We start from the raw sequence: 19639 nt of genomic DNA, 5'->3' as shown, positions 1-19639 counted from the left end.
GTTTGTAAGTTTTCGGGAGTCCTCCATTTATCAAGTCAAAATGATAAATACAAGTAAAAGTCAAAGTTTTCAAATGGACTTTATAGCATTCTGAAGAGTCATGATGACTGATAATTTACCGTGAGACCGGTCATAAATATTGGGTAAGGATTATAAAGGATCATTACAGGTAACGGGTTTAGGTTATCAGACTGGTAATGTGCAGCTATATAAAAACAAATGGTAAATAACTTAAAGCAGACCCCTCAGCAGCAAAACAGGGATACAAATAAGCCCATGGCTAGATAGATCTTCTCAACAGAAGTATAGTCCTGCCCAAAGCTAATATATAAGCCTGTTAATATGTAAATGAGGCCCAAGTGTCCAGGGGGTGTTCCTCAGCACAGCAAGAGCCCAGGGTTAGCCAGCTCATCTTCTGTTATTGGGGTGGGGGTTGGGGATCATCAAAACTTGTGTAGAGGAAGAATGGTGCAGTTGCCAATAGCAACCAATCAGATTGCTTTTTTTTTTCAAAGGAATTTTTTAAAATTATTCTGATTAGTTGCTATGGGCAACCAATAAATCTCCTGCAATAAACCTAATGGTTGCCAATCAAAGAGGAGGTAAATATGCAAGTGAACATAGAGATGGTGAATAAGAGGAGATGGGCTGCCTAACCCTAGGCTATAGCTGTTTGGTGGAGCACCCCATGGGCACTTGAGCTTCATTTGCATATTGACAAAAAGAAAAACTAAAAAAAAAACAAAGCTCTAAATAATATAAAGAATTAAAAGGGCTGTCCAGTGGGACAAAAATCAAAAAGGTCACCACTGAGACCAGGAATTGACATGGACACTAGTAATGGAGGACAGGGGACTATTGAAATTGCGTTGATCTGTTAGGTGAGCTGAGCTGTGATTGGTTGCTATAGGCAAAGTAGACATTGTTTTTTTTTTTTTTTTTTTTTTTTTTTAAGTCTGGGCCTATAGATTTTCTGCACTGAATTTTTGTAAGGAAAATATGCAACATCAAGGCCTTAAAGGGGTAGTCCAGTAGTGAAAAACTTATCCCCTATCCTAAGGATAGGGGATAAGTTTGAGATAGCGGGGGGTCCGACCGCTGGGGCCCCGTGCGATCTCTCTGTACGGGGGCCAGGCTCTCCGGCCAGATAGCGGGTGTCGACCCCCGCACGAAGCGGCGGCCGACACGCCCCCTCAATACATCTCTATGGCAGAGCCGGAGATTGCCGAAGGCAGCGCTTCGGCTCTGCCATAGAGTTGTATTGAGGGGGCGTGTCAGCCGCCGCTTCGTGCGGAGGTCGACACGCCCCCTTCCAGCGGGCTGTCGGGGCTCCGTACAGGAGATCGCGGGGGGCCACAGCGGTCAGACCCCCGCAATCTCAAACTTAACCCCTATCCTTAGGATAGGGGATAAGTTGTTCACCACTGGGTTCACCACTGGACTACTCCTTTAACACAACAGCAAATAATAGCTATGTATAAAGTATTGCATGTGCATAGTAGCATGGAACCTATTGTGTACTCCTACCCCCAGGATGAAGGACATCCCGAAACGTGCGTTGGGGTGGCGTCGCTCCAACAGACTTCCACAATTATTGTGCACTGTACTTGGGTATACATGTATGTATCCCCTATGTGAGCCTGTTTACACTTGTCTATGGGATGATTGCATGGTCCCATTTGTCCATATAGCACACATATATATGTGGATACTTACCTATAAAGTTTTGGTCATATTGATGTGGGTCTGGTTCTGGAGCGACGCCTATTTATTCTCCACTCAGTGGAACCTTTTTTGCTTCCCTTGATATAATATTATGTTTTATTGGATTTTTTTATGTATATCAATAAAAAAAAATTTTTTTTATATGTCTCCATTCTCGTCTTTTGGATAAACATCAAGGCCTTGTTCACACCATGGAATCTCTGCCGGAGATCCCGAGAGCAGCCCTAGGGATAGATGGCAAAGCATTTCTGAGTGAATCCACTAAAAGAGTTAACATTCTTTTTGAGGATCCGCTCTGAAAGGCCTTGCCATCTGTGCGGGTAACAATGCAGTCTACACGGTCCTAACACCACCCACGGGATCTCTGGCAGAAATTCTGTTAGGTTCTATTCTCACCACAGAATCTCCTAAGATTTCCAAAATCTTAACCATACACCAAAATTTATTGCAGATATTTCCCACTGACTTCAATGGGTAAAGAGAAGTCAGCGATAAACCTGCCGGTGTTGCTGATTCTGCTATGGATCCGGAGCTTTTGACATCCTCAGTGACAAATTCAGATCAAATCCACATGCTGCTCAAAACATGCGGCATTTCCTCAGTCTGAGGCCATACCCTAATGCTGAATTCACACTCGCACACAAGATTTGTTTCAGCAATTTCTGTGACTACAAATGTGTTCCACCCATCTATGGATATGGCTACAATCTAAATCTGCAGTATTTCTGCACTGAAATGCACAGTTGGATTTGTTGTGGATTTCCTTGAGTAAAATCTGTAGGATTTACAGTAGCAACAGAGTGTAGAAAATGTGTAAAGTCTCATCCACACACTGCAGATAAATCTGCATAAAATCCATGCGGAAATCAAAATCAAATCCGCAGTATATCAATTTTGATGTTGGATCCTCTGCAGTTTCTCTCCAGCTTTTCCCCAACAACTTTTTGGTAGAGTGAAAATCCACATAAGGCTAGTTTTCCACACAGGTTTTTTTTTTTCTGGCATTTTTTGAAAAACCTCTATGGGATTCCACACTTCTATGGGATCTCACACCCCCATTCACACTTCATGCTTGCGGAAATTCAGAAGTGTGAATGGGGGTGTGTGATCCCATAGAAGTCTATAGGCTTTAATTTGAGGTGGAATTCCGCAAGTGGAAATTCTGCCGTGTGAATAGACCCTTAAAGGGGTACTCCTGTGGAAAACTTTTTTTTTTTTTTTTTTTTTTAATCAACTGGTGCCAGAAAGTTAAACAGATTTGTAAATTAGTTCTATTAAAAAAATCTTAATCCTTCCAGTACTTATTATCTGCTGAATACTACAGAGGAAATGGTTTTCTTTTTGGAACACAGAGCTCTCTGCTGACATCATGACCACAGTGCTCTCTGCTGACATCTCTGTCCATTTTAGGAACTGTCCAGAGCAGGAGAAAATCCCTGTAGCAAACATATGCCGTTCTGGACAGTTCCTAAAATGGACAGAGATGTCAGCAGAGAGCTCTCTGTAGCATACAGACCCTAAAAAGAACTGGAAAGATTAAGATTTTTTAATAGAAGTAATTTACAAATCTGTTTAATTTTATGGCACCAGTTGATAAAAAAAAAAAAAAAGTTTTCCACTGGAGTAGCCCTTTAAATCTTCAGCGTTGCAGATTTATTTTTGGGATATCTGCAGCAATTCCTGCAACTGGGGATTTTTCCTTTGTAAAATTCACAATGAAATCAGCAGCGATTACAAAATAAATCCGCAACAAAATCTCCACAATTACGTGGTCATTTTCTGCTTCAGTTTTTCTGGGGAAAATGCTTCATATTTTCAATTAAGAATTCATCATTCCTGCAGTGTGTGGCTGTACCCTAAATATCATCAGTTGGGTATTAAGCTGCAGATCTGCAAATGTATCAATAACTTTGACTTTCCAGGTGAGGTAGAAACAATGTTAAATTCACCGCACAGGTATTTCGTTAATTTTTTTTTTTTTTAAAGCAGCGTGTGGATTAGAATATTAAAACCTCATCTATTTAATTGCTACTGTAAAAACAACTTGGCAGTAGAGGGAGTGGCTTAAATTTTTTGTATGGGGGGGGATAATGCAGTGCCTTTTAATTTAAATGGGCACGGTTGGATCCCAAAACTTTGAATATGTTGTTACTGATAAAAATGAAAGACCTTTTGTAATATGGTTTTTAATTTTTTTTTGAATATTTGATAAAGAAAACTGCTCCTGAAAATCCCACCACTAGGGGTCCCCATACCTACTGGGATACTAACCAGTCCTGCAGCAGCTTCAGGCTTGTCCATGAGTCATGGACAAGAGATGACTCATGGACAAGGCTGCATGAGCAGATGCACCAATCACCTCCCACCACCACAAGGGAGTGACACGCCCCCTTCTACCACACACCAATCACCTCCCACCACCACAAGGGAGTGACACGCCCCCTTCCCCTGAGAGGATTTCTAACACTGTGAGCTAATTAAAAGAGGGATTTTTATAATAAATATAAGTGACAGAGGCATAAAAATTCGATGTGCCTGGTCAAGATTAGGTACTGAGTAACATATCAATTTATTTTTTGGTGGGATCTGCTTTAATGTATCTACTTTAATTTTTAAGTAATAAGAATGATATATATTTCCTGCTCACACACCTCCTCAGTACACGGTTCTTGTTTTCATGCTTTTCAGTGTTTTTATTGCTTTTGTATAAACTCCAGCCGCCCCCTCTTCATTTGTCAGGATTGTAGATACACAGATAACTGTCGCAACGTGATTTTTTATTTTTTTTAAGTTAGGATTACAATGTTGAAAGATTCTATTTTTCTTAGAGTTCTCACTTCACAGACAGAGCTAAATGGCTGTAGTGCCCTCTGCTGCCAGTGGATTGAATTGCAGGGAAATGACTTGGTAGCAAAACAAAGCTATCCAAACTATTTATGGGGGAGGGTGAAATTATCAGCGATCACAACCATCATGACCACGGTTTTACAGAAGAGTTTTTGTCAACACTGAAAGGAAAATTAATAAAGCACATTTTTACATGATACCTCTTCTTGCATGACGGAAAAACTATAGCAAAACTCAAAAGTCTGAATAGGGGTTTATATTTCATGGGAGGTGTATGGCAGTTACAATATATTCTTTTTTTACTGGTTGCTTCACATTTCTAAAAAAGTAATTTATTTACTGTAATTAAAGTGTACAGTGGTCCGTCAAGTTACAATATTAATTGGTAACAGGACGACCATTGTATGTTGAAACCCTTGTATGTTGAGACCAGAACTCTATGGAAACCTGGTAATTGGTTCTAAAGGGACCAAATTGTCATCAAAAAATAGGAAAATGTGAGGATTAAACATAAATAAGTAGATAACTAATATAGATAAAGAAAGTCCTTACATATAAAAGTAAGAAAGATCTGCTGGGAGCTGTAAATCACTGTCTATGTCAGTGTGTCCCAAGCAGGCAGACGCCAGCTGTTGCAAAACTACAACTCCCAGCATGCCCGGACAGCCAAAGGCTGTCCGGGCATGATGGGAGTTGTAGTTTTGCAACAGCTGGGGGCACCCTGCTTGGGAAACACTGGTCTATGTAGAGGAGAGGATGTTCTTCGGGGTCCTGTACAGTACACGCAATGTCCTAAAAAAAGTAACATGGAGTCGCCCTCACCTGGTGTCCAAAGGAGCAGGTAACCCTGGTACAGGTAAAGTGTACAGAACATGTAATACCTCCCTGTACTGTAGGGGGCGCTACCAGACACCAGTCAGTGCATACGCTTCAGGAATACAGGGGTTCTACTAGTAAAATGCCCATTCTGATTGGTCGGTTCTTCCGGCCATTGACAGGTTTCACAGATCTGGACTGTCCGTAACATTGTATGTTGAGTCTGGTTTCAACATACAATGGTCCAGAAAAGACCATTGTATGTTGAAACTATTGTATGTTGAGGCCATTGTAAGTTGAGGGATCACTGTATTTATCTACTGGGCTTGTGCTTGTATACAGTAACCGATTTGAAGTAAAGCTGCAGTAAAAAGCATGGACAAATGATAGAGCACCAGCCTGTTTAATTTCCAAAGACATTGCAAAACTTTTGACATAGAGACATTTTAAAAGTTTTGATCGGTGAGGGTCCAGGCAGTGCCTTGTGCTTTCTTGGCACTCAGACTGAATACACCCCATAAGGGTATGTTCACATGGGTGGATAGCCTGCGGAATTTCTGCAGCATATTTGCTTCATTGACTTCAATGGATCTGAAGGAAAACTTGAAAATCTGCCTCTATTGCGGGAAAATACGCTGCGGAAATTCCGCATGTAATCCGCTTGTGTGAACGTAGGGTCAGAAACACACAACAAAAACTGCATGCCTTACATACATGATTTTGCTTCAGATTCACTGGATGTCAGACACAGAACGTGGCAAAATCAATCACAAATCCTCAACCTAGTGAGCGACTGCAGCTGTAAATCTGAAGGTAAAATTTTGCAGAAGTTCTGACGCTGGTGAATTCACCGAAAGGGAGAATTTTTTTCCCCAGGCCAGAGAAGCTACATCAAAAGAATTCTTTTTTTGTAAGCTCACCTGAGTGCTGCCCTAGGCACAGGCGACTAATGGTAAATATAGCCCTGGGTCCAGGTGCTGAGATCCACCTATTAGGCCATGTTCACACGCCTGGAATCTCCATGCAGAATTCCGCATTGGAATTTCGCCTGAGATTCTGGAGCAGCAGAGTACCCTTGATTTCAATGGGATTCTTATGCGCTGTGCACATGTGGAATCCCCTGCCAGACATATAAGTCACAGAAATTCCGTTTTCCATGTCCACAGAAAGAATGAGCATGTTAATTTTTCCTGCGGACACCGCATGGAATGCATAGCAGTCTATGAGATGGCGCATTCCCGTGCGGTCTTAGCACCTACATATTATGCCGGCGCCCACACTCTCCAGAATGTCTGCATGGAGATTTTCCGTGTGTACATTCTGGACGCGTGAACATAGCCTTACTGAAACCAAGGGACAAAAGTCATAAACTGAGCACAATTTCTTTCAGTTCTGATCATTTCTTCTTGGAGAGCAAGCAGAGTAGTGTAGGCACTCAAAGACTTTCTATATCAGAAGCTTGTGGAATGATAGTTACACTTTAAAGGGGACCGGTCATCACTTTCATGCCGTCTGGACACTGAGTTATCAGTACAGTCGCCAGAAGCTTCTCCTCACCCCACCAGTCTTGATTGACAGATCTCTTCCTGATAGAACATAGGTAAAGATCAAGATCAATAAATCAAGGCTGGGGGGTGGGAAGAAGCTGTCGGGGACCATCCCAATAGCTAGTGGTTAAGACAGCATGAAAATGAGGACGGGTTTCCTTTAACCCAGGGGTCTCAAACCCATGGCCTGCGGAACAAAATTTTGCGGCCCACACCAGGGATCTGGAATTTGTATTGCTCGATGCCCGGGACATGTAGTTCCAGGCACCTGGCAGGTGATTTATTCAGGCATTTAGACTTCACACATTTCCGCAAACACTGCAACATGGGATCCGGTGCACATATGACGGGGCAACCAGTCTTGCCCCGTCACTAAACTGCTACTTACATTTGCCTGCGGGGACTTCCTGGAGGTGCATGCGGTGAGTGACGTCATCGCAAGAGTCGCGCAGGGTCGCAGACGTCCTGTGCAGCGTGTGCGATGATGTCACTTATAGCGTGCACCTTCACCAGGAAGTCCCTGCAGGCAGATGTAAGTAGCACTGTCCAGGTGGGGAATCTGTTCTATGGCTAACTAATGTGGGGAATCTGTGCTACAGCTACCTAATGTGGGGAACCTTTGCTAAGGCTACCTAATGTGGGGAACCTGTGCTAAGGCTACCTAATGTGGGGAAACTGTGCTGCGCTACCTAATGTGGGGAAACTGTGCTAAAGCTACTTAATGTGGGGAATCTGTGCTTAGGCTACGTAACGTGGGGAATCTATGCTAAGGCTACATAAAGGGGTATTCCAGGCAAAACCTTATATATATATATATATATATATCAACTGGCTCCAGAAAGTTAAACAGATTTGTAAATTACTTCTATAAAAAAATCTTAATCCTTCCAATAGTTATTAGCTTCTGAAGTTTTCTGCCTAACTGCTCAATGATGATGTCATGTCCCGGGAGCTGTGCATGATAGGAACTGCACAGGGACATGAGTCATCAGAGAGCAGCTAGACAGAAAACAACAACTCAACTTCAGAAGCTAATAACTATTGGAAGGATTAAGATTTTTTAATAGAAGTAATTTACAAATCTGTTTAACTTTCCGGAGCCAGGATCTAAAGCCGTCAACTGAATGTTGCCGGCTGGTTGCTATAGGTCATCGGGACCACCGTGAGGCAATCGCGCGGTCCCAATCACCTTAACTAATGGCTGGAGGGTCCCTAGCTTCCTCCGTGCTATCGAATCTCAGGCTGTGGCTCTAGCCTGCTTTGGCAGGCAAAAGGAAAAGACTGCAGATAACACTGATCAATGCAGTGTAATAACATAGCATTGATCAGTGTTAGGAATCAAAAAATTCTACTACTTTCCTAATATGCTTCTTAATACAATTTTGTAACTTTATGTGTTAAATTAACCACTAAAAGTTTGGCCACCAGGGGTGGTACTTCTGGTTACGGCCAGCAGTCGTTTTAAAAGGTTGTCTCCTGAAGCAGCCTGGCAGAGACAAAAGTCAGGAAATGCAGATGGGACCTTAGCTCAGTACAATGTATAGAGCTGTATATTTCAGCTCCCTTTTTCTTTGAGCTCTGCTGGAGTGTAGAGCAGCTGTGTAGAGCTAGAGTGTAGAGCAGCTATTGCAAAACTACAACTCCCAGCATGCCTTGACAGCTGGAGGCTGTCCAGGCATGCTGGGAGTTGTAGTTTTGCAACAGCATAAGGCACCATGGTTGGGAAATACTGCTGCAGAGTCAAAATGCCTTCAGTGCATAGTGCTAAATATTCGGCCAAACATTGTGCTGGATATTTCTGCTCTCCTTTGCAGCTGCTGGGCATTGCTGACACACTGTAGGGTTCAGTGCATAGAGCTGAGGGTGGTGTGTGTAGGTTTCAGCCAATCATAGCCCATCACACACTGAACTGCTCTAGGCTGTGTGAAGCAGAGTGAGGACGTAAGTTCTCCCCTGCAGGGCAGATGATGTTACGCCTGACTGGGAGGATAAAAAAAATGATCAAGATCATGACAAGTACTCTTTAAAGGGGTACTCCACTGGAAATATATATTTTTTTAAAGTCAATTAGTGCCAGAAAGTTAAACAAATTTGTTACCCGTATATACCCCCCCCCCCCCCCCGGCTTATACTCGAGTGAACTCTCCGCCTGTCAATCACTTCTCAGTGGTCTTCAACCTGCGGACCTCCAGATGTTGCAAAACTACAACTCCCAGCAAGCCCGGACAGCCATCAGCCGATGGCTATCCGGGCATGCTGGGAGTTGTAGTTTTGAAACATCTGGAGGTCCGCAGGTTGAAGAGCACTGGGGCCTCCGTCATCATCGAGACCCCCCCTTTAGTTTTCTACTCACCTCCCCTCGGTGGGAAGGAAGGGTGAGCTGGTCCGGGCCATCTATGCTGCAGGAACCGTCCGGTGGGGAGGGTTAGTCATTCCGGGCTGTCCATCTTCACCGGGAGGCCCTCTTCTCTGCTCCAGGTTGGCCCCAGACTAGTGACATTGCCTTGACGACGACGTCCATCCCTGCGCATGAACGTCCCTGTGCGTCGTCATCAAGGCAATGTCACTAGTCCGGGGCCGGCCCGGAGCGGAGAAGATGGCCTCCCGGTGATGATGGACTAACCCTCCCCATCGGACGGTTCCTGCAGCATAGATGGCCTGGACCAGCTCACCCTTCCTTCCCACCAAGGGGAGGTGAGCAGAAAACTAAAGGCGGGGGGGGGGGGGGGGGTCTGGATGATGATGAAGGCCGCAGTGGTCTTCAACCTGCGGACCTTCAGATGTTTTGCAACATCTGGAGGTCCGCAGGTTGAAGACCACTGATGAAGGGATTGACAGGCAGTGATGATGAAGGGGGGGGGGGATGATGACAGGGTGATGATGACGGGGGGTGTTGATGACGGGGGTCTGGATAATGACATGGGGGGATGATGTATTTCCCACCCTAGGCTTATATTTGAGTCAATAACTTTTCCTGGGTTTTTGGGGTTAAATTTGGGGCCTCGGCTTATATTCGGGTCGGCTTATACTAGAATATATACAGTAATTACTTCTATTAAAAAAGAGCAGCTTTGGGAATTTGCTTGTACTCTGGACAGTTCCTGAAATGGACAGAAGTGTCAGCAGAGAGCACTGTGGTCAGACAGGAAGGAAATTCAAAAAGAAAAGAACTTCCTCTGTAGTATACAGCAGCTGATAAGTACTGGAAGGGTTAAGATTTTTAAAGTAATTTACAAATCTGTAAACTTTCTGGCACCAGTTGATTAAAAAAATAAATAAATAAATGTCTTCCAGTGGAGTATCCCTTTAAGGCTGTCGTCTCTGAAATCAATAATACAAGACAAGTCCTCCAGAAAGGTTGACACAATATGAAGACTCTGAATAGAGACCTTTTCTGTTATTAACTAAAAGGGTGTAAGAAATTGCTGTTGTTTTTTTTTTTATTTTATTTTTTTTATAGAAAACCTTAAAGCCATTTTGAACAAAATTCAGAGAGCACATGAAATGCTCATACATTGCAATATAACAATTTATTCTCAGGAACTATGGATTAAGAGTTAGAATGGTTAATTTACATGCTGAATGCTATAGAACAATGCAGACAATAAAAAAGTGGGTTTCCCAAGTACAAAAGGACCCGAACACTGTGACCTGACTTTAATAAGAAATCCAGGATTTACATTGTGAGATGGTTTCTATTCACTGGGGCAGTTTGGGGTTAATATTACTCTGGGGGATGGGAGAGGGGATTACCTTGAACTACATATCCCACAATTCAGTGCAGCATGCTTGAGGTTATATACTTTTGGCTTTTGCAGTGATTGGGATCTGTAATAACGCCAGCTAAATCTCCTGAAGGGCACGAAAAGTTCAGAGCAGCAGAAAGGCCCAACTCAAAGGATCAGTGTCTGCTGCTGGCTACTTAGGATTTTTCTCTAAAATAAACAGCCCGGTGGGAAAAATAAACTGTCTCCTGACACGAAAGTCCTGTCATATAAACTGGGAGGGAACGTGAGGAACAAGGGGTTCACTTTTCCAAGCGGAGCAGGAGAAAATGATGTAAATTATAGCTTGGTAAGAAGAATGAAGGGGAAGACCAAACTGGACCTCTGTTCTTAGAAATACAAAAATATTAGGGTCAGAATGATACGTTCGAGAAATTTTGGGGTTCAGAACGACATGACGCCAAGCAGTAAAAATTTGCAATGAGAAAATATGATTCTAGGCTTGATCTCTCACCTAAACTGTCAAGCATTCATGCATCGAGGGTTCATGGTTGGTGGAATTATTAAAACATGAACAAGCCAAGATGGTGACATCAATCATGGCAGAGTGATATCATCATGGCAAAAGGCCATCTTTTACTCCACTGACTCACAAGCACTAATAAAAAACAAAAAAAGTCTAAAGAAATGACTGCAGTATATGAAAATCTAAGCCCAGAAAATGCGTGGATCATGAGCAGAACCGGGGTTCTAACGCAAAAAACATTGCCTTGGTCTCAGGCAGAGACGGTACGCACCGATGGCAAGTCAGTAGCAGAACACACATTCAGAAATGAAATTTTTAAGTATATATTAATGAGGCAATTATTTCTTTCTGGAAGAAATGGCGAAAAAATAAAAAGACAGTATGTGTCATGTCTGGCATAAAACGGTGAAATCAAATCTCAATTCATGGAAACTTTATGTAATCGCGAAGGAGAATGTTATTTCTGTAGGCCCTGTAGATCAGACTTGACGTTTCAGTCACGGGGAGTAGAGGTAGATCATACAAGTGAGGTGTTGCAGACCCTTCTGAGGTACACGGACTGCACACCAGTCAGTCCCTCAGGCAATTGTCATATGACTGGGTTTGATTGGGTGAGGTCAGAGATAGCGAAATGGAAGCTGGAGTTAATAGCAAAGTCAGCTGCAGCTGATGACTGAAAACAGGCTTAAATTGCTTCTCCGGCTTTGAAAACCTGCGATAAATTTTCATATGCCCAACTAGGGAATTCTGAGTTAATAGGAGGATTGGCGGGGGGGGGGGGGGGGGGGGGGGGGTGGGGGCGTCTGTTCAGAATCCTCATCTCTTGGCCAAAGAGGAGATCAGATGGAACAGAGTCTCTGACAGCTTAGTGATGTGAATAGACATGGTGTCATTTCCCCTGTGGCACTGCAGGAGTACCGGACACTTACTGTCAGGTTTCTCCACTGATAACTTCCAATTGTTTGGGGACATGTGATCTGCTTATTATCACAGGACCTTTCTAAGACCAAGTTATGGAAAAAAAATATGGAATTGATATGGGTGCTTTCACACGTCAGCTTTACCGCAGAGGCGAATTGTGTAGATTTGCTTGGGATCCAGCTGTGGGTTTTAGTGTGCAATATGGTAAAGTACAAAATAAGTAAATGAATAAGTTAAAAATTACAACTAGAGTTCCCCTCAAGTCTAGGGAACATGAATTGTCATGAAGCAGATTTAGAGCTTGCGCCACAGGTCAATGTACGCATGGCACTTTATTGCAGCATGTTAACATTTCGTAAAATCGCATTCCCATCACAGGTACTATAATACACCATGAAGTTTCTGCATGCAAATCTGCGTGGCTTCGGATTCATGTCAAAGCACCCTTAGGGGATGTTCACCCATTTTTACTCTTGAATCAAATACACAAACCCAGATATTACACAAAGCATTGTTTCCTATACATGCTGATTATTCAAACTAGAAATACTCCTTCCTTTCTTTTACAGTAGCCCTACAGACCCCCAACATTTAGATTTTTGGCTTACTTTTTCTTCCTCCTTACCTTTTAAAATTCTTAACCTCTTTTTTCCACCAACTGAGTTATAGATCTTTAGGGACAGAACGTTGATCCAGGGATTTATTATGCTGCCATATTTGGCATCAAGAAGGATTTTTTTCCCTCTATTATGGGGCAATTGGCATCAGCCTCATGGGGGGTATTTGGCTTTCTCTGGATCATAACAATAGGGACACAATAGATTTGATGGACTCTGGTCTTTTTTCAACATTATGAACTTTCTATTGTATTTTTTTGCAGGACAATTTGTGCTTTTTACTGGCACCCTTTATTTAACCATATTTAATTTACCATATGTATTATCAAGCCAGAAAAAATTTTTGTATGGCAAAATTTAAAATAAATTCTGTAATTCTGTGACTTGCTACTCTACGGGTTTGTTTTAACTATAACAAATTTGGATAACATTTGTTTAGTTGTAATATAAATAAAAATCTGTGCATCGTCATGTTCAGACACATTTTTTTTTACATATGGAGCGGTTTAAGGACTTCATTTTGCGTAGTTTTTTCACTTTTAAATTATTGTGATGTGTATTAATAGCTGATTCACGGTAGAAACTGAGGCCTAGGACAGGCCTTGGGCTACCCTGACTACTGATTTGCCCCCTGATCGCTGCACTAAAACAGGTGAATGATAGTCATAGAAGTGATCTCCAAAGTCGGGCATTACTGACTTATAATCGGCTGCTGGAAGCAGCGAGCACCCAAGTATAGCACGGGACCGGCACCCAAACGCACACATGTCCTTACACACCACATGATGTAGATGTACGTCATGGGTCAGGAAGGGGATAAAGAGGGTTTGCCCATGAACAGAAACTACAACTTATCCTCAGAATAGGGCATAACTATCTGATTGTAGAGGAATCCAGTTATCTATGGAGCCGCCATAATTACCAAACTTCTATCCTCTATATTTTTTCCAGGTAGCAGAGTGTAGGTGTCATGATCTGAGCCCTAAAATGTGGCTGTATTATGGCTGCGTGAAACTAGTATTTTGCTTAATTTTTACATGTTAAAATAAAAGAATAACTAAACCCCTGAATGGCAACCCTGCTTTGTTACGTGTATTTAGACATATTTCACTAAGTATACAAAATTACTGTGTATACGTAGCATAGTTTTGTGCATTTTTCTCAAACTGAAACATCAGCACAAAAAAATGGAAAAATCACTTAAGTCATGCAAACAGGAGCCTATATGAAAAGTTGGTGAAATGTAACCTTATGTGTATTTGTTTATATGAAACAAACTTAATTAAAAATAAAGCTAAATAAATAAGATATCCGCTCATGTGTTATCATGCAAGGAATCGGGGCTCTGGTGGAATTTCTCGTGGATCACAGTAAAATTGGGTAGAAGGCAGTGTTTGCTCAGCTAACATCTCTGCAAATTTAAGTGGTCCACTGTAATTCACATGGCCGGGTCGTGAAGAGTTCTGCATGCTTCTCATTTCATAGCATTGATTGCCTTGGAACCTTAGCCTTCCTCCTGAACCACAGAGTAAAGGGTGAAATAACAAGAGCAAACGCCAGAGAGGATTAGAGCCTGCACGGAACACAAGGAGTAGAAAGGAGCCCAGAGGTTTCTGATGTAGGCTAAGCCCTCTAATTCTGGGCATATGGGTTTTATTAAGGCTCAGATTAGAGCAATGAACTCATGCAGACTATACAGGGAGGACACTTTGGACTCTTCCATCCCGAGCGCATAATAAGGCCACACATATTCCTCAGAATTTTAGAATGTGTAGTGCCTCTGTTTGAAAGAATATTGAAGCCGGAAAGATAATTAAGTCCATACACAGTAGACGTAAGAACCAATGCTGTATACGTTTCACATACCTACCTCAGTATGCAAGACAGCTAAAAGAGATGACAAATAAATCAAAACCCCCAAAGCTCACAGACAGTAAAATACAAATGCACTGCTATGTAAAAGTGCATCACTGCTGACACACAGTATAGACAAGCCAGGCTCATGAGAGGTCCACCAATATGTAGCTTAAGTGGACACAGATACTTCAGAACAATGATCTCCAACCTGTGGCTCTCCAGGTGTTGCACAATTACAACTCCCAGCATATTGTAAGGGCATGCTGGGAATTGTAGCTTTGCGACAACTGGTGAACCACAGGTTGGCACCATGCCACTACTTTACATATCCAGCCTATATGTGGAGGGCTTTGTGGTGAGATAAGGAAGAAGTGGCGACAGTGAACAGTGATAGACCCACAGTTTCATTTAGCTGTGGAGGGGTAGGCTGGTTTGATGGCGGCCTAGAAAGACATGCCTGCAAAGAGTTCCCAGGGACTACCTGCTGTAATACCCTGTATTGCAGCCATTCTGACTTGGGTATGACATCTTTTCTCATCCCCCTGGACTGTGCCGTGGCTGTTTTGGGTTGCTGCACCTTCCTCCCACTGTGCTGAAGTGTTAGCTACTGTTTTGCTGGCCACGTGCCATCTTATACAGCCTTGTGATGCATGTTGCTCCCATGAGGCCAGACTTACTGCTCTTCCGGTACCCCCACGTTACTTTCTATTTCTCTGCTTACTGGATTGACTCCTAGTGAATGGCTGCTCATTTCTAATGAACCATATAGTAAGTATGGGGGACAAGTGGTGCTTTCTGCCTCAGTACTGCTCTAAATACTGTTCCCAGCACCCAGACATAGAGTAGTATTGCACAACATGGAGGACAAAGCTATTTCATACATATCTGAATCTGCTCCTAATGTGGAAAGCGGGGGTCTGGCATAAATGCTGTGAAAGGGAAGTGGACACTTGGCTAGCAGTTTGTTCAGCTTGCGACGCCAGAAGTAGGGTTGTAGTTAGTATGTGTGACTGATGATGAGTGTTGTAGTGTCCAGTGGCTGAAGTGTAACAACTCTGTAGGTAAAGACTAACCGTTACTTCAAAAAGCAGCTATCCATATCATAGCCCCTGGAATAAATACCTCAAAGGCCAGGATTCATGGGTAACAGATAGTTATTTACTGAGGTTGCAGATCAAAGATAACAGAATACAGTGATAATGATACAGAGTGAGGATATCACGCTTGATAGACGTTGAGATAGATGATAATATGTTTCTGTTCTTGAACAATATGGAGAATATAGACTTGGGAACTGTCCCCTCTAATGGTACATGCTGGGCTCAGAGGGGTGCGCCGGTACTACACTGCACTTGCAGGATGAGATTAGACACTTGAAACTTTAGACTACAACTTGAGACTTGACTTAGCTCTACTTCTGTTTCGGTAACTATCCAAGTCTAACTGTACTTCAAGGGTCTTCACTGGGGTGTTCCATGGTAAACTTTGCAAAGTCTCCCTCCATCACCTACATTTCTTTTGGTTATTCCGAGATGTCACTGACCTGAGAACACCCAGAAGGAAGACTCCAGAAGTTAGTGTGTTGCTTTGGACAGGCCTGCCCTGAGGATACCTGAACATAGTCCTTACTTTGCCAGAGGGCCTGTTGGTTTTTCTCTTGTCCCTAAAGCAGTCACTTGTCCAACCAATGTAGTGAGACATGCCAGAAAGGTTGTCTAGTGCAGTTGGAAAGCCAACTGGTTGCCTATTGCAGTTGGAGGCAGACTACCATTGAAGGTGTGAGAGTTCCCTTGAGTGATGTTCCCTTACCAGAATCCAGAACCTAACTCACTAACAGATTAAAGGGGTACTGTGCCCCAGACATCTTATCCCCTTATCCAAAGGATAGGGGATAAGATGTCTGATCACGGTGGTCCCGCCCCTGGAGACCCCCACGATCTCTGCAGCGCCACCTCGCCTTCATCACTACAGAGCAAACTGGTTCTGTGCATGATGACGGGGTGATGCAGGGGACGGAGCATCGTGACGCCCCGCCCTGGGGATTAGGGTGGAAACAGAACAGCCTTTAAATTGTCTTACCAGTGGACATGTGACATGTTACCAGCCTTACACAGGGAAAATTTGGATTTTGAGTACAGACAATTAACCCCTTGAACTTGTATTGGCTCAGTGCATGCAGAAGACATATACATATATAGAAAAATACACTTGCATAACAATACATTTACAAAAGTTTACCTGAGACTGAAAAGGAGACTTTTGATGCAACAGCCATCCGAACAGTGTTCATTGCAGCAAAAGGTGACCCTGCTCCCACACACCACACTAATCCTATGGAGGTTTCTCTTTTCGTGTACGGTTTACCATTGTGACGAATCTCAACGAGCCAAACCTCTCATTTTGATGAACTCTTTACTCTGAATGAGTTGATAGCTGCAATTGGTTTCTTATCGGTGGGCAAGGCTAAAGGTCTAGATAACAGACAGAGTGGACAGACGTCTGGCACTACCAATGTAACAAAGCTGATGTGTGAACAGACGAGTAAAACAGCCCAGGGTCCGTGGGTGCAGATTAGGTGGTGCTATGAGTGTAACAAGTTCAAACGATGCAATGTACGGTATATAAAAGAAAGACTCGGCGACTCACCGTTCTGAAAATGAACTTCTCTTTATTCCAAGAGGTACGTTGGAGAACGGTGAGTCGCCGAGTCTTTCTTCTATATACATTGCATCGCTAAAGGTCTAGATGACCTTCCGAACCAATAACATTATCAATAGCTGGAGGAAGAGAGGAGCCAGCTCCTCAGCATATTGCTTAAGGCTCAGAATGCGGGCTCCCTGTTGTCCTTGATAAACAAAGCTCTTCTAGTGGTCCTGCTGAAGACAGGGAAAGACCCCAGCACTCCAGATTCCTACGTTTCTATATTATACAATAAATATTCCATAAAATTTGGTCTGATAAGTTACCCTTTAATCACAGGGCTGTACGCAAGACATTTTTTTGTATATTCTATTGCTATTATTGTAGATTATTATTGTATTATTGTATATTACTTTATTGTACAATAAAAATAATCTTATTTTTTGGGAAATCACTAGATGTTCCCCCCCCCCCCCCCCCCCCCCCCCCTCATTCCCACAGGAAATAAGTCAATAAGTAATATTCCTTTGCATAAATTGTTGAAATTTCCTGCCAAATTTGATAAAACCTGTTTTCCCTTGCTTGCCTCAGTGTTTGGTTGCTCAGGTACTTCTCTTCAGGCAGAGCATTCCTCTTCCTGTACAATATATGCAATTTGGCACACTGATAATATATTAAAAACCGTAACAGAATGGTCGTTAACAAATGGGTTAAGGTGGCCATAGACCTATTTGTTGGTGGACGATGCTTAGTTTAAATAACTTTACAATTAGTTGCGCTAAACAATAATCCAAGTACATATGTATATGATCCAATTTCACAGTTTCTGAAAAATGTCCGTTTGATCCTTTAAAACGCATTACTAGAATATAGTGAATTATACAAATGTTAAGAAAATGGGCCTGTGCCTGCAATAATATTTTCTTCTCTTTTGGTTATTTACTACAATACGCCCCCTCCACCACCAACATGGTCAAGTAGCTGATGTCTTTACAAAGTTGTACCTGTTTTGGAGAAGAACTTTGTCGAGTGAGAAATAATTTTTGGTAACTCTAGTGTGTTTTCTCTATTGGAAGCGGTAATTTTAAGGAGCACTGTTTGTATTTTTACACTCCTTTAGTATCACATTGTCACATATAGATATTAGATGTTTTAATAACTTTTCATTGCAAAATAGCAACTGTTCTGGGATCAAAACAGGGATATGGCCAACTGCAAGAATATTCATTAAAATAAAAGGATTTGGAATATATATATATTTTTTTTTTTATTGTGGAAAAAAGAAACACATATCCAATGTTCTTCTAACCACATAACAGAAAAAAATCTAACAAGAGTTAACTTGACAGTAGGTAAACAGAATAGGAACACATGAAATATTTGGCCTCCTCCTGATTTGTTATAGACGTCACCAAACCACCAAGTATATTCTCCGTAAACAGGCATCGGTTACTTGATAGGGCAGATTTTCATGACGAGAAGAAAGTTAAGCTGTTGTGGGGGTTTATAGTGACTGTATAAAGTTTTGAGTATACACAGTGAAGGTCATGCATTGTCTACCAAACATGGTTACAGTTAAGAGGCACGTAGGGTGACAAGTGACCCAGCCATACTTTGACAGCAGTTAGGATAAGGTCTTGAAAAGAGTCCACAAGACTAGTTTAAAGGTGACATTTGATATGTTAAAACAATTACATACCTAGGTAATGCCTTTCAGGTACAATATATTTTCACTCTTCTATAGATCTACTTTTCATAAAAGTCAGGTTTACGATCCAGGACCAGAGATGACAGAGACCTTCCACAAGTCTTGAAGAACATCAGATACTGAACTACACAAAGCCATATATAAAGTGCAGTCTCTTAAATACCAACAAACTATATATTCTGACCTGTCTCGGCAACACGTAAAGGTTTGGTTTTTAAAATAACAGAGTGGTAAGTGGTAAGAGGCGACTACATTTTATTTCTGCCTCTTCCTGTCAACTGCATAGTGTGTTGTTTTAGCAAGGGGTATATTTCTCTGGGTGCATAATATATGCAGGAGCCGATAATAAGTCACACTTCTTCCATCATTCAGATGGATTTTGAACTTGGTAAAAAATATTGGCATGCAGTCTTCTCCACAGCTTAATATCTGAGGGACAAAATTCCTGAAATTTCAACTGCGGTATAGCAGCATGCGTTCAGCACAGGTCTGACCCACTAAAGTGGCATACTGTTTGACAACAGTCTCATCGCTTGGCCCTTTACGTCTCTTCTTGTATACACTGTAAGGCATGACGGTACGTTTGTGCAATACTCGAACTCGATTCAGTTCGGTCAAATGGTCGTTGTCCCCTGTGAAGACGAGCAGAGGTGATGTTCACACAGTGTAATACCATGAGGGAGAAAAAAAAGAGAGAAATAGTGATGAGA

General features: G+C 42.3%; 1 protein-coding gene across 6 annotated transcripts in view; it reads right to left on the bottom strand.

The window, feature by feature from the left end:
• ATE1 (arginyltransferase 1) overlaps positions 1-19639 on the bottom strand; it is a 162361-nt gene that overhangs the window by 35244 nt on the left and 107478 nt on the right. For 4 of the 6 annotated variants that reach the window (XM_056529734.1, XM_056529733.1, XM_056529732.1 and 1 more), the window contains one exon: positions 17710-19561. The exons of the other annotated variants lie outside the window; for them this stretch is intronic. In XM_056529734.1, the coding sequence (XP_056385709.1) occupies positions 19383-19561 (179 nt within the window). In that variant the 3' untranslated portion in view covers positions 17710-19382. Of the gene's footprint in view, positions 1-17709; positions 19562-19639 lie in introns of those variants that run through there. 6 annotated transcript variants of the gene reach the window in all.

Source organism: Hyla sarda, chromosome 7 (genome assembly GCF_029499605.1).
Source record: "Hyla sarda isolate aHylSar1 chromosome 7, aHylSar1.hap1, whole genome shotgun sequence".
NCBI classification, from domain to species: Eukaryota; Metazoa; Chordata; class Amphibia; order Anura; family Hylidae; genus Hyla; species Hyla sarda.
Note: the sequence above shows the minus strand (reverse complement) of the source record. Positions and strands in the feature narration are given on the sequence as shown.